This window comes from Fringilla coelebs, assembly GCF_963513975.1.
Source record: "Fringilla coelebs genome assembly, chromosome: 4".
In the NCBI taxonomy this organism is placed as follows: Eukaryota; Metazoa; Chordata; class Aves; order Passeriformes; family Fringillidae; genus Fringilla; species Fringilla coelebs.
In genome coordinates this window covers 60,252,660-60,266,769 of record NC_140032.1, presented here as the reverse complement: position 1 = coordinate 60,266,769, position 14,110 = coordinate 60,252,660, and the positions used below count along the sequence as shown (strand labels likewise).

Here is a 14,110-nt window from a genome sequence, read left to right as displayed (position 1 = left end):
GTATTTATTGGTTCAGAAAGATAGTGGATACGTGTAGGGGGAAAACACTGGTTTTTTAGCTATGAAGCAGTTAAATTTTTCTGCTGTTAATGAATGTAGAAATTTTCTGCACTTGGGTTGTTTGATAAGAATTCAGTGAACCTCATTCCACAGTTTTCTTGAAAGCTGTTAAGCTGTTAATTATAGAAGTAAGCAGGATTCATCAGTTTTAGTGCAGTAGTGGGAGTGTTCAGCTGGGGTCAGAAAAGGAGATTTTCATTTATGTCCTCTGCAACAAAGAAGAGGAAAACATTTTTAACATTTTATGCCAAAGAGACATTTTTATGCTGTATCACTATCAATAAAGTGACTGATGCTATGAATGAGCAATCACTGACAGAAGTATATATGTACTAAGATAACTCCTTGCAGCTTTTGTCCTTCATGACTGGTAAAATGTCATCAGAAGAGCTGGAAAAATTCTGGGAAGAGCAAAGGTTCTGTGTGTCTGACTTCTGACCAGAATCAGCCTCCACTTAAATTAGGGACTTGTTAGTAGGATTTTAAACACATTTCTTCAGTCTGCTTGTTTGGCCAAATGCCTTTTGTCCCATAATTCTTCTGGGATTAACCTGTGCTACAATGTTAACCCTCTTGACCTTTCGCAGTCTTGTTATTAGTGTTCTGTTTTCCTCTCGGCACAGTAGCCATGGGCTTCTCCTTACAATTTCTTTGCCTTACTTTGAGGTCTGAGTAATGTTCGTGGTGGGAACATTCTGTCAGGTACATCTGCCTATTCTTTTAGCTTTACCTTCCTTAATCCCAAAGCAGTGGCACCATTCCTTCAAAGCAATGAGTTTGTCCTGGTCTCCATCGCACTCTTGGAAGAAACGGGTTATGCAGTGTTCCATGGGAACAAGGGAGGCTCTCAAGGGTGCAAGCTCTGAGTGTGTTAATAATCTGAAAGAAAGGGCAGGTATGGAGAGCTGTCAGCAGGATTATCAAAGTTGATCTAAGATGCTACAAGACAACAATGATGGCTTTACCAGAGATGCCCCAGTGGATTTTGTTGCAGTGCTTCTGTAGTGAATATGTCCCAGGTCATGATAAAGATGTCTAATATCTGATGAGCTAAAATGCTTTTGCTAAATGTTTGTTTGCTAACATCTTTTTTCTTAGAACTTTTGTAGTAATTACAGGTACTGAAAGGAGCAACTTGCTCACAACTCATTGCTTGTGGAGTTTTGCTGTTAATCCTTAGGATATCAAGCTTGCAAAGTGCTTAACTGTGTTCTAAAACAGTAGGTGTTGTCCTGAGATACTGAAGGTCTGAACTTGGAAATACAGATCCCATCACTGGTTGATATGACCAAAACCTTGAAATCTGAGTTATGTTCTCAGAAGGTGGAAGCTTCCTCTGAACTGTGACTATATCTGCTCCTTAAACTGAGAGACCTCTGTGGTGTTAGTTGAAAACTATGGATACCTCACTAGTAGATTTTTGCTGCCAGGGCTCTGTCCTTTGTGCTTAGCCTGTTTTGCTTACCTTCAGTAATAACAGGACTTCTTCCTGGCTGAGAGCATTAGTAGGTATTAAGACACTGTAGAGCTTATAGTGTAATACATGATTGTGCAAGGCAAGAGGATAGCATATTCTGACCTAGGATATGATCAGGAAAACAATGAGAGAAAAAGTTCTGTGTTGAAGAAGGGGTGATATTGGCTTCTAACAGCTAAGGGACTGGTTCTGTATGTAGAGAATCCCTTGAGGTGTTTAGAAAAGTAAAACAGCCTGAGTTTAATCAGCAAATCAGAACTGAACCACAGATATTTTTTTACCTGTCAACAGGGTGCTGATCAAGCTGGTGAAACTGCCAGTGCACAGGATACACATACATGTGGTAATTTTTCTCAAAGTCGTGCAGGAGCAGCTCAACCGGGTGGTCACCAACCACAAGGCGCTTGTCATTCTGATTGATCTTTTTTACCTGAGCTCAACACAGAAATTGTTATTTTTTGTTTCAAGTTGAAGATCTGTCTTTAAGAGAACTATCTGGCAAGAAGGTGTTTTGGAGAAATGAAACTTGATAATAAAATACCCCTAGGGAAATGTGTTTTAGTGTTGGTGACCATATGCAGCATGAAAAGCTTGCCTTAGTAGTCCATGACATATTTGCTGCTGTCTTTGTCACCTTTGGCAGTAACGAGAAAGGAAATGAAATTCTTGTGGTTTAATTGTTGGACTCAGCTAAGGGGGGCAGTAGCCTCAGCGTGTTAGGAGATTAAACCAGTTTTATCACATCTTCTGTCCTGAGGCAAGCAATGCATGTTTTGGTGGGAAATAAACCATTTCAGAAGTCATCTAATTCATGCCATTTTGTATGAGATGTTCTGGGCTAGTCCCTATAACTGCATGGTCTTATTTGAAAAGGATTGCTGACCTTATTCCTTTGCTTTTCAGTTAGAATCCCAGAAGTGTTCAGGTCACGTTCATAATATTGAATAAGGATGTTCTTAAGCCAGTCTCGCATCCGGAGGGGAAATTGATTCACTTCATAATCAGTACAGGGGGGGATGTCTGTGCCAACGAGAAAAGTTTTTGTTAACAAGTCACCTGTTAAGTCCCCATTCAAGCATTTCTGAGATTTGAGATCTACTTCCAGTAAAAATTAGAATTGATGGAGCTGTTAATATATAAAATTTTGAATGTATCTAATGTGTTCAATTATAAATCTACAATTTTTTTAGTGCACGTGCTTAACCAGTTGTGCAAGCCACAACCTTTATATATCTGTGCAGCTTTTGAGCCTAATTGTGCAGTGAAGCTCTAAGCAGTCAGTTGCATGAAGGTAGAGCTTTTGACAGCAAAGGAAAACTCTGGCTGGGAATGCACTTTCCTCCTACCACATGCAGCAGTTGAAGAGGTTGGAAATCAGTTCTGCCTTTTAGATCCTGACTTCTGCATTTTGCATCCGAGTTTGGTGGATGTTTTTTGGTTTTTTGTTTTCCATGGGGGTTTGAGATGGACATTTTCATTTATTAACTCTCTGTAAACACTGTTTTTGTAGTCAAGGATTTACCAAAATCTTCAAAGGCTGTAGCGATAGGAACATATAAGACAGTGCAGGGGGAAGATAAGGTCAACAAAAAATTGGTGTAAGCGCAGGAGAGATGTCTAGGTTTCAGATAATTTTTAAACATGTTTAGGGTTTTGAAGACCTTAATTAGCAGATAATTGATGCACAAGTGGCAGATTACAGGAAGAAGGGTAATTTAGGGCTGGCAGATGTGTTAAAGCTACTGGCTCTTTATACCAAGCTGAATTCTTCAAAGGAAAAGAAGCTTACATTTGCAGGAACCCATATAGTCTAGGTGCAGGTGGCGTCCTATTTTTGTCCTTTCCAGTTCACATTTGGTGCCAAAGAGTTGACATGTGCCATCATAAGTCTTGTTATCTGTACCACAAACCTAGAGGAAGGAAAACCACCACCCCATCACTATGTTGAGAAAAATCCTTGTCACTCAGAGGCATTACAGTAATAAAAGCATCATTAACATGTGGTGAATACCACAGGGAGTACATGTGATCAGAAGTATTTCAATTAGTAGTTGTTGTATGCCCTCATGAGGACTAGTTGTCTGTACTTGTATGCCCAGTTATGCAACACTTCATATAGCCTCTGAGATGCTGTGGGATTATTTCACTGGATGTGTACTAAGCATGTGCTCTAAAATACCAAATGGATACATAGAATTTTTAGTGACAGGGAAAAGGTACAATCCCTGCGACTGAGTGAAGCAAGTCAGTTGTTGTGTTGTTACATGGGTTCATACTGCTCTCAAACCACACTCAGTGAGTTTGCGTGCATTATACTTATTTTTTCAATTACTGGAATCACTCAAACTCACTTGCATGCTTTTTAGGGTAGAACCATGCTAAATAATAGCAGGGGAATATGTTAGCTTGTGAACACTTTAGGTGGCTTTTCCCAGTCCTGTGCACTGGGTGAAATACTCACATGCTCATAGTCTTTGGTGGGAGGGCAAGCAGCAGGATCTTGGCAAATGCAGTGGGGTTTCCCTTGTTTGTCTGTATGACAGACTTTGCCTCTTTTGCAGTGGAAGTTCCGACATGTGTCTGGCAGTCCTAGCAGGAAAGAGGGACTATTAGAGATGATGGGATAAAGCCAAGTATTTGTCAGATACTAATGAGAACCAAAGCAAAACAGCCCAGCAGTATTCATCAAGAAGTTCAAATGCATTTTTAGGTTTGCATTTTTAAGTTTGTTATGAAGCTGGATCTTGTATTGAGTAAAACAAGCCAAACTTTAAATGAGAATTTTTGTGAGACTTCTAGTAGTCCCAGGTTTGAATTGGATGGGGAAATAATTTATTTATTTTTTTTTTTAGAAAAAGCTGTTTCTTCTGTAGGGACTGACATTCACTTCCAGACTTCCAGCTTCCTTTGGTGAAACATATCCCATCTGTCTTTGCTGAATCAAGCACTGGCCTTTGTCCTACTCCTACCTGAATTCAAGCTACTGTTCTGAAACTAAAAGCTCCCAGTGCAAGGTAAGCCCTATTTCTGTATAACTGACACAAAAATTTGTGCACTGCCTACAAATGTTTTTCACTAATGAATTACTAAATCCAAGGGAGTGTGGAAGTGATTCTCTGGGAACACAGGATTAGGCACAAGCACAGTTCAGTCACGTGAAATCCTGTGCTGCAAAAGGCAGAAAAGAAATGCAGACCAGCAGGTTCCCCAGCGGCAGAGAATTGGGAGTTACCATGACAGCTTTGCTTGGGGCTTACCAAGGAGAGCCTCCTCATTCTTGTTGCTGACACTTTCCATCTCACCATGGGAACTGTCTGTAGTCTTAACCTGCACAGTCACAGAGGCATAAGCAGAAAGTTGTGGTAAATCTTGGGAAGAAAACAATACTTGGCCTCATTTTTTTTCAGGTGCAAATACAGAGCTGACTGAGGCACTGTTTTCTCTGTTTTGCTATGCAAAATCTATGAGAAGACCATAAAGCCTCTGGTACTATTACCATGCTCTTGTTATTTGGGGAAAAAAATAGAGTAGGAGGTGGAGAGAGAGAGAAATGGGAGCTCAGTAAGGCCTGAGTTTCTTATAATTATTCTACTCTTGTCCTGCCTTTTCAAGCTGTTCACTTTTGTGGAGTAGCATTTAAAATCTTTGTGAGAGATGAGTGAACAGGCTGGCCTTGTAAGCTGGAGACTGGGTTTCAGGTTTTGCATCTGTGTATCTGTGTTTATTTGTGTGTTTCATTACACACCCCATTGGGTCTGGAGCTCTTATGTGAATGGTGTTCCCTTCCTTTCGGGTCCAATTCACCCAGGTGCTCTGGGTACAGTGACACAGCATGAACCAGAGGAATAGTGAGTGTAAGGGGAGATGAGACTTCTGCATATTAAGAAGTCACCTGTTTTTCTCCAACAGGTCATTTCAATCATCAGGAATTTAAATTTAGAACTGGTCCCTCTCCCCCTTTTTGTAGTACTCAAGTTTTATTTTTTTATAGGACTTCTTCCTGTTCTCCCTGTCTTCTTCTGCTAGGTCAAATTTCTCACTGTGTCTCTTGGTTTCCAGGTTAGTTGGCTGGAATCTCTCAGGAGTTTATCTAATTGCATGCTGTTCTCATGTTGCTGTCTTGACGTGTGTGATGGTCTTTGTGTTTTGTGTCTTTGTAACCAGTTTCTTCACCCCATTTCCCATCCTCTTCTTCCATGCTTTCCTCATCATCGCTTTCACTGTTTTTTTTTGGACAGGCCAACAGCATTTTTGTTATATTTCCACATGTTACGCTCATGATGAAGGCTGAAAGCACCCACTGGGTGTTCTGCGTGGCCTGGAAAGTGTTGGTTTGCCATGTTCCCATATTTCTCATGTTTCCTGAGCTGGTCATGCTCAGAGCTTGACTGTTCTCTGCTGCTGCTCCCAGAGTCACTCTCCTGGTTATCAGAATCCAAACCTAGTTTATTGTGCAGTGCAAGGAAATCGATGCTTTTCAGGCTGTTTTTCACTTGATGCTTGCTCCCAGTTCTTTCTTGTTTCCTCATGGTCTAGGGCCCATCCCTGTCTTCAGAGCCTGGTTTTAAGGGAGTAGGCAGGCAAATCACCCTTGTCTACATACCCTGTGTTCTCTTTCTTTGAAGCTTCTGGATGAATATATCCACTCTTGGAAAAAAATTTTTAAAAAGCGGATTAATAAATCTTAGGATTTATTTGAAGCTGATGCAGTGTTATTTTTGCCTTGTATTGCAAATCATGGCACTGGCTTTATTTGTTTTCTTTGTATGCGCTCCTCTTAAACTAGCCTAGAGCATGACATTCACAGCTGATGTGCCTTCTCTTTCTCAGAAAATCTGTTTATTTGTCCCTTCTTTTATTGATGGAGTTTCTGGAGAGGTCTGTGCAACTCTGTTTCAGAGACAGATGCATACAGGTATCTTGTGAACTCTCAGAATGCTTAATTAGTATTTTAGTCATAATCATAGGCACTGGTAGGCTGCAGTAATTATCACTTACCTCAGAGAAGGGGGATGCAAAACATAGCTTCCTGCACAGATAAGGGAAAAATAAGGGGCCTGGAAAAAGATGAGCAGGCAAAGAGAGAGTACCTTTCCCAAGGTGTCATGGTAGTAATTCCTGAGAAGTGCCCTGCATTGATTTTATAATCCATATATGAATCTACTTTGAGTCCAATATATCATTACTTCCTGGCTGAAGTCACCAGGAACTGTTGTGTGTGGTGACAATTATAAGATCAACAACAGATGTTTGAGTGGCTTTTTTTTTCTTAATCTGTCAAGACAATAGCAAAAGTGGCCCCTTCAGTGGAAATGGTTCAAATGCTTGAGGAGAAAGCAGGTATTAAAATGACTGCCAGGTCTTGCTGAAGCAATTACCTTTCTGCTGCTCTGTGTGTTTCTGAACAACACCTATGGATGTTCAGTGTTGCTTATTGCTTACAACAATATAGCACCTGATGCTGATATTTCTTAAAGCTTTTGGGAGGTTTAATTTGGGAAGAATGGGTCTTCTCATGTGGTCCATCCAAGTTGCTGGAATAGCTTTTTCCTTTAGGTTGACTGTTTTTTAACATAAATCAATTTGCCAACCAGTATATATGTGGCAATGTGTTTTTATATTTAAGATTAATAATGTAAGTTACTTCCTATTGTTTAAAGAACAAGAAGAGTACCTTTTCTGGAGTTTTCTGTCTGTGAATTCTGAGCTTGTGGTTTACAGGATGGGTCTAAAAAAGACACATATATGAATATCTGCGCATCCATAAACATAGAATATTCTCAGAATGGGAAATTAGGTGCCTGATAATAATAGCATGGTGAGGACTTACTGAAGTAGCAAAAACTGGTCCTACAAGACAAATGAAGAGGGCTACAGCCTTCATGTTTTCCAGATCTTGTAGAGGACAAAAGTTAATGGGATAGGGGCAGGGCTTAGAGGTTTCCTTTCTGTAAGAAACATGAAAACAAAACAAGTTAGGATTTGGGTATAATGACCTAGAAATGTCTGATGGAAGCAATGTAGTGGTTCCTGTAAATTGTTAAGTCTAGAGACCCACAAAATTGTTATGCAGTGTCCTGTAAACTCACATGTGAGACAAGCTTAACTAGAGGACATTTTAGTCTCAGTTCTTTGACAGTGATTAAGCTGTAGGCTGTGTTCACAAACTCGAGGTGGGTGTTACTGAGAGGCAGAGCTGTGAATGGACATAGGTTAATATTTAAATACTTGCAAATAGTTGTAAGTATTTATCCACCCCTATGAGATACCACTTCATGAAAAATGCCTCTTTTTTATTGAACTCTGAGGCAGTGCCTGCTTGTGGCACCCCTATGGCTGGCTGCTGCCCTCTGTGTCTGGTAGGAAGAATTAAGTGGTGAAATTCTGCTCAGCAGGTCTCCAAGCTCAGAAGTGCTGCCCAGGCTGCTTGAAGAAGCGGTGCAGTCCAGCTTTGGATGCAGTCCTGCTTCTGTGTTTTCTTGGAAATTGTCACCTGAAGTGTACACTTTTGGAAGATCCCTCTGTTAAACATTGTTTAATGTCATTATCTTTCCTTAATGAAGATCAAAATTCTCATTAGTGGGGCATGTCTTGTATGCAATCCATTTTTCCTTGCAGTTAGTCTCCAAATTACCTCTTGACTAATTATCTATTGTGTCTTTGGCATTCACAGTTAGTTGTCTAAGATGTTTTCAGAGGGAAGGGCAGACTACAACAAAAGCCAATAATGAGCACAAGCAGAATGCCTCACTGGGCTGGATAATGGACAGTCACTTCAGATCAAGGCAAGTGTGATTAGACTGAGGATTATGCAGGGCAATAATCCAATTTCATGTAAAGCCCTAAAAACTGCATACTGTGCTTTTTGAAGCCTTGCAAGTGACTGAGGAAAGAAGGATTTGAATGTCAGGTAGGCCATTTCTTTCTGCTGCTGGTGAGCAACACAGACCTGGGCGTGTCACTTAACTGAGTTTCCTTTTTTAAAACTCTTATTTGTCATATTTGTTTTGGTAAACTAGTTTGAGAGTTATAAATGAAAAGTTCTCCATGTTGTGTTTTATTTATAATTGCAATTTTCTAATTTGGCTTGTCTCTGTCTGTAAAAGTTGCCTCTACCACCTTTGCTCAAATAATCAAAAACTAGTCGGAATAAATCTGAGTTAAGGTGGCAGGACAGGGCTTTTGTATTTTCTTTTTAACAGCAAGCCCGCAGCAGCCCATAGGAAGTATAAGTCTTGAATTAAGTATTTGGACTTGAATAAGTGTTAAATTATTAGGGAAGCCTGACCACACTGACTGGAGTGTCCTATGATAGATTGTGAGATGGTATTTTTTACACTAAGTGGGAAGGCATTTCATTCTTGCTTTAATTTCCAAATATGTCCTAAAAAAGAGAATTTTTAAAAGCAAGCTTTTGTAACACGCAAGTTTAAGGGAACTGTCAGAAAGGAACGATTACACAAGAAGCTTTTTTAAAAAAATATAAGCAGGGAGACATCTCTCTGGGAAATGAAATCATTATACTCTGCAGGAGAATCTGTAGGAAGACCTAGCCAAAAGATGAATTGGAAAATTTCTTGTGTACGATGGGGTTTTTGACCAAGAAATGAGTAATCTAACAATACTTCATCTTAGGTTATTGAGCAAGCAATGCTAACAAGGGGTACTGGGTTTCCATGGCAATGAGGCTACAGGCTGCCATTCTAAGTGTCAGCAGTCGCTTGAAATACTAATCAATTACATGAATTTTTAATAAATGTATAAGTGTGATACTTTTAAATTACAACTGGTATAGCACATTCCTGTTTCCAAGATCTGTTTCAAAAGCCCTTTGTGAGAGCATGAGTACATTATACGTGTAGAAGCTGGTTCATGTGTGCACACACATAAAACTGAAAGGCAGATTTTTGAGGCAGATTTCTGATCTGACTAAGAGAAGAGATCACAAGAAGAAAAAAAAAATTAAAGCATTAAAACTATTTCACTCATTCTGTACCAGTAAATAGCTGATAATGAGAATTGATCCCTCTGATGTTGCCAGTTTTACAGCTGCAAAAGCCATCGGACATAAGTCCTTGATGGCTGACTGCAATAAGATCAAAACCAAACCAAAAGTATTTCAGGACAAGTTAAAACAATTTTTAACAAACCATTCACATTAACTTACTGTAATTGTTTAATCTCTTATGTTTCCTTTCTACAATTTCATTTTATACTTGTGTAGATCTTGTTAGATCTTGAGTTTTTAGAGTTTTGGTTTTGTTTGTTTGGTTTTTTTGGTTTTTTTTTTTGTTTGTTTTTTTTAAACAGAGCTGTCTGTAATTTAAGACCAGATCAAGTCACAATGAGCTGCTTTGATTTAATTTGAGGAGGATCAAAATGAGACTTACTTATTATGCAGAGCTATTTTGATATTAGTTGGTGGGTTTTGTCCTCTCCCAGATCCTAGATTTCTTTCAAGGGCTCCCTGTTTGGTACATGTTTTCACTAGGTCTACCAAAATGTTTCTGAAAGGTTCCTCCAAGACCAGCCAGTATTTCTCTCTCTTTCTTTTCCAGTATGAGAAAAGAAGGTGAATCTGTTTTTTTGGCCTTGTCTATTGGACTAAGGTTCTTAAATTGATATTTCAAGAGACTGTTGAAGTGTTGGGAAATTAGGTCACACCGTGGCTTTTAGCTGGACCACTGTATGGTTCCAAAGGAGGTGTGTGCTTTTCTTGGATCTTGTTGGCCCTAATGCTTTATTGTTTTGCAGGATCACTGGAAAAATTATTATTCCAGTGGTAATATAAGGGTTGTATTCCTAAACACAGTAACTACACATTGTTTTCTCTTAGAAAGGTCATTTTCTGTTCTAGACATAAACATCTGAAATGTGTTATCCTAGAAACAGACGACATTGTATGAAAACTTCAGCTATTTTATAGTCAGTGGAAAAAATTGCAGAGGGTTAGATATAAAGCATTCTGAAGTTTTAATTAAGAATAAAGAAGAAACAGTACCATAGCAGTAGAAGAGGTGCTCCTTCTTGGCCTGCCACTGATGTACTGGAAATCCTTGAGCCTTGCAAAATGTTGCTGCTTTTCCTGAGATGTGTTTTGGTGTCTGGAGTAGACCTTCTCAGTATGTGCCTTGTGCTGCAAGTGTCAGCGAAGGAGGATGGTATACTCTTTGGGTCTTGGTTGAACAAGGAATCCTCGGATTCCATGGGATGAGGTGGGGGGCAATGGGCTGGTGGAATTCTGGTGGATTAGTTGAATAAGAAAGACAGTTTAGTGCTCACGGGCTCGGGGCCAGTGGAGCTCAGCGGCTGTGTGGGAAAGACATATTTAGTGATTTGCAGGGAGGGGAACCAAAGGGAGCGGGTGCAAGAGTTTCTGCTGCATCAGCTGCTCCCAGAAGAGCTGTACCAAAGGATCTGCTGGGGCAGCCGCACTGTTGGCTGGGAAAGTGGAACACAGAGGATGCCAGTCCCTGCTGAACTGCCCAGTGTTGTTTCAGTATGCTGCACATGGTGCGTGTGAGCCTGCAAAAAGGTAGAAATTCTAAATTAGGTATGTAAAACCCAGTATTGGTTGGAAGCTCTTGCATAACTCTGAGGAGTTTGCTGTTTGGAAGCTGTTGCTATGGCTGTGCTGCCTGTTTGCCTTAGCGACAATTCAGAGTGAGCTGGTGAGGAGTGTGGAAACCTCCATGAGCCTCTGCAGTAGAGACTTTGTGGCTTCTGGTTCTGAAAGCAATTAATAAGTTTATTCTTTTTTTTTTTTTTTTTTTGGTCATCTCATTATTCCATAAAATGCTCCACCTGAACTAGAATACTTTCTGGGAAGTTGTCCAGAAATAGTGGAGGGGATGCACCAATATAAGAGCAAAGGCACTTCCGCACTTCCCGTAATAAAGGCAGCAATCCAGTCTCAAATTCCACATTCTGCCAACATCCTTTCTTCCTAAGGAGGACATTTTACATATTGTGTTGACATGATTGGAAGAGAGGTTGGAGCAAAATGAAATGAAGTGTGTGAATGGTAAGAACTGTAATGCAAATGCTGAAAATTCAGTCTCTTTAGATAGTATTTTAATTGGGTTTTTTTTAAAGTTACAGTTTTAGGGCTTCTCTTCTGTTCACACAAAAAGGTGTTGATTAGAAAAAATACAGTGAGAAATGTACAAAAATTTACCGTATTTTATGTGGCCAACTGTGAAGTTTATAGTTAATTAAAAAAAATTTTAAAAAACCCCAAAGAGCCTGAAAACAGAATTGAGCCCTCACTCTGTAGACCAAGCAGAAAACAACCCCTTTGACAAAAGTCCATGAGAAATTCTTTAAATCCTTTTCCCTTTTATCTCTGCTTCTCTGCCTGGAAACTAATCCATGCCTATTGGAGTTGAAATTCTGCTTGTCTGTCAGCCAGTTGGTGTCTGAAAGGAGTGGGCATTATTTCAGAACTTCCCATTTGTTTTTTCTTTTGTTGTGCATGCTGAAAAGATGATTGGTTTTATCTATTCAAAACTCTTTGTGCTGTACCATCAGATTAACTTTACTGGGTTATCAAAGATAAGTGGCTTTGCTGTGATTTTTCAATGTTTGAGAGATGGATGGGCTCTCAGCCAATAAAAGAAAACTGTTCAGGTGGCAACCCAGAGATTAGGACAAGTACAGCAATGTTAATTTTATGGCAACTAAATATTAACTCTTTTTGTCATAAGATTTTCTGATAATGGCTATTAACCTTGCCTTGAAGTTCTTAATTCACAGAAAAAAAAATGCCAGACTCTGAAGAACTGTGCAGAAACTTGAAGTGGAAATTTGTAGGAGTTTGAAGGTTATTATTGGAAAGCTGTATGTGATTTGTAGGCTTTGCCTGATTCTGCATTTAAGCAGCTTTATTGGGACTTACAGGACAGTGGGGAGGAAACATTTTGGTTTTGAGGATATTGAGGAATTATTGCTTATCAGAGCTGTTACATATTTACAAAATTCTTCATTAAGCAAAATTTTCTATCTTTGCTTTTGATGGCAAAATGCTTCTGTTGAGAACATCTCTGGTTGTTTTCTGATGTCAGTGAGAGGTCTGGGCTTGTCTTGGAGCCATCAGTCCTAGTGCTCCAGTCCTCAGCCAGTCCCACTGTGTCAGGCAGTGTGCTTTCTGGAAACCTTTTCAGTGGTGGATTAGTAATTTTCTCACCAGAAAGAGGTGCTGTGCTATCGAGGTGAAGTATGGGGGGGGAAGAGGGGAGGCAAGCAGTTGCTGAGCTAAATGAAAGGGAGGATATGCAACAAACAATAAAGATGAAACATAGAAGAAAGAAAACAGAGGAGTACAGGGAGGTGAAAAAAATTGATTTATCTGTCTCACTGTGGCATCTGCTAGACAGACACTTTAAACAAAGGAAGAAGAGCAAAACCTCAGAGGATTTTGTGTTTTATTTATTAATGGGCCTGTCTCTGGCAGCCATGATCTGTGAGTCTAACTGACTGTGGATTAGGCTCAAAAGACATTTGTTTTTATTGAAGCTGTCTGCACTTTTGCATGCTCAGTCCTGCCAAAGGGTTCATATCTCTGCCCACAAGAGAGTGGTGTTGAGCTATTGGCTTCCAGGCCACGTAGCAGGCTTCAACTTCCAGGATTTTAAAATAAAAAGGAAATATTTACATCAGTGCTCATTCTGATTTACAAATAAAGTTTGGCCGTTCCATCAAATGTGCTTTATCCCAAAATGAAAAGGTGTAAGCAAGGTGGAACTCAAGTGTTTTAGATAAAGAAACTGTGCACATATACTGGCTATTATATCGATATATTACCTAGCTATGTGTCTATGTGTTTCCTCTTTTTACTACAGAGGAAAAAACCCAGCAAAATGAACCAGAATACAACAGTCAGACATGAAACAGTTTGAGTCTGATTGCAGTCAGGGCTGATGTGTGTGTGCTGCGGAGTTCCAGGTGGGGAAGATCACAGTCTGCCAGGTGGTGTTGGGAGGGCTCTAAGCACATCCCTGGTTGCCTCTTAGCCATTAAATAAGTGATCAGGAAATTTAGGGACATCTCGGTGTAACTTCCTTAACAAAAGGTGCATCTGAAGCCTTTAATGAGCTGATGAAATGGCCTTCATTTAGATAACTGTATTAATTATTTAGATTCTCAAAAGATCACAGCCTGTAGCAACTGCCATTGGAAATGTTGGCAAATACTGCTTGTCCTTTCCTACTGGAAATAATTTTTGGTAGGGTTCATGTGGACCATAGAAGCATTTCATGGAGAGTTTAGTTTTCTTGAGAAAGGTAGAAAAACTGTTTGGAGACAGTGGTGGGGGTAGGAGGGAGCTGATGCCTCGGACTAGTTCTGTTCAGTTGTGCCACACCCCACTGGCGGTGGGGGCCTTCTATGCCTTATTTTTGGGGAGGCAGGAGAACGTCAGTTGTGGCTCTTTAGGTATCTTATAATTGTGATTCTGCCCAGGAAGTTTGCCCAAGTATTTTTGCATGCCTTTCTTTCTAAATTAACTTATCTACCAAAAATAAATCACTGATAATTATAGTAAATAAAATATATAGATGTGTACATAGACAAATA

General features: G+C 39.8%; 1 protein-coding gene across 1 annotated transcript; it reads right to left on the bottom strand.

The window, feature by feature from the left end:
* Positions 1-239: 239 nt before the first annotated feature.
* SPARCL1 (SPARC like 1) lies at positions 240-7,421 on the bottom strand (the record flags this gene model as incomplete). Its single annotated transcript, XM_084204026.1, is given in 16 exon segments — positions 240-268; positions 791-939; positions 1,819-1,967; positions 2,421-2,557; positions 3,327-3,447; positions 3,999-4,126; positions 4,795-4,864; positions 5,359-5,410; positions 5,508-5,590; positions 5,596-5,658; positions 5,661-5,768; positions 5,770-6,069; positions 6,073-6,117; positions 6,119-6,184; positions 7,212-7,265; positions 7,368-7,421. Coding segments are annotated over 16 exon segments (1,608 nt in total).
* Positions 7,422-14,110: the final 6,689 nt, after the last annotated feature.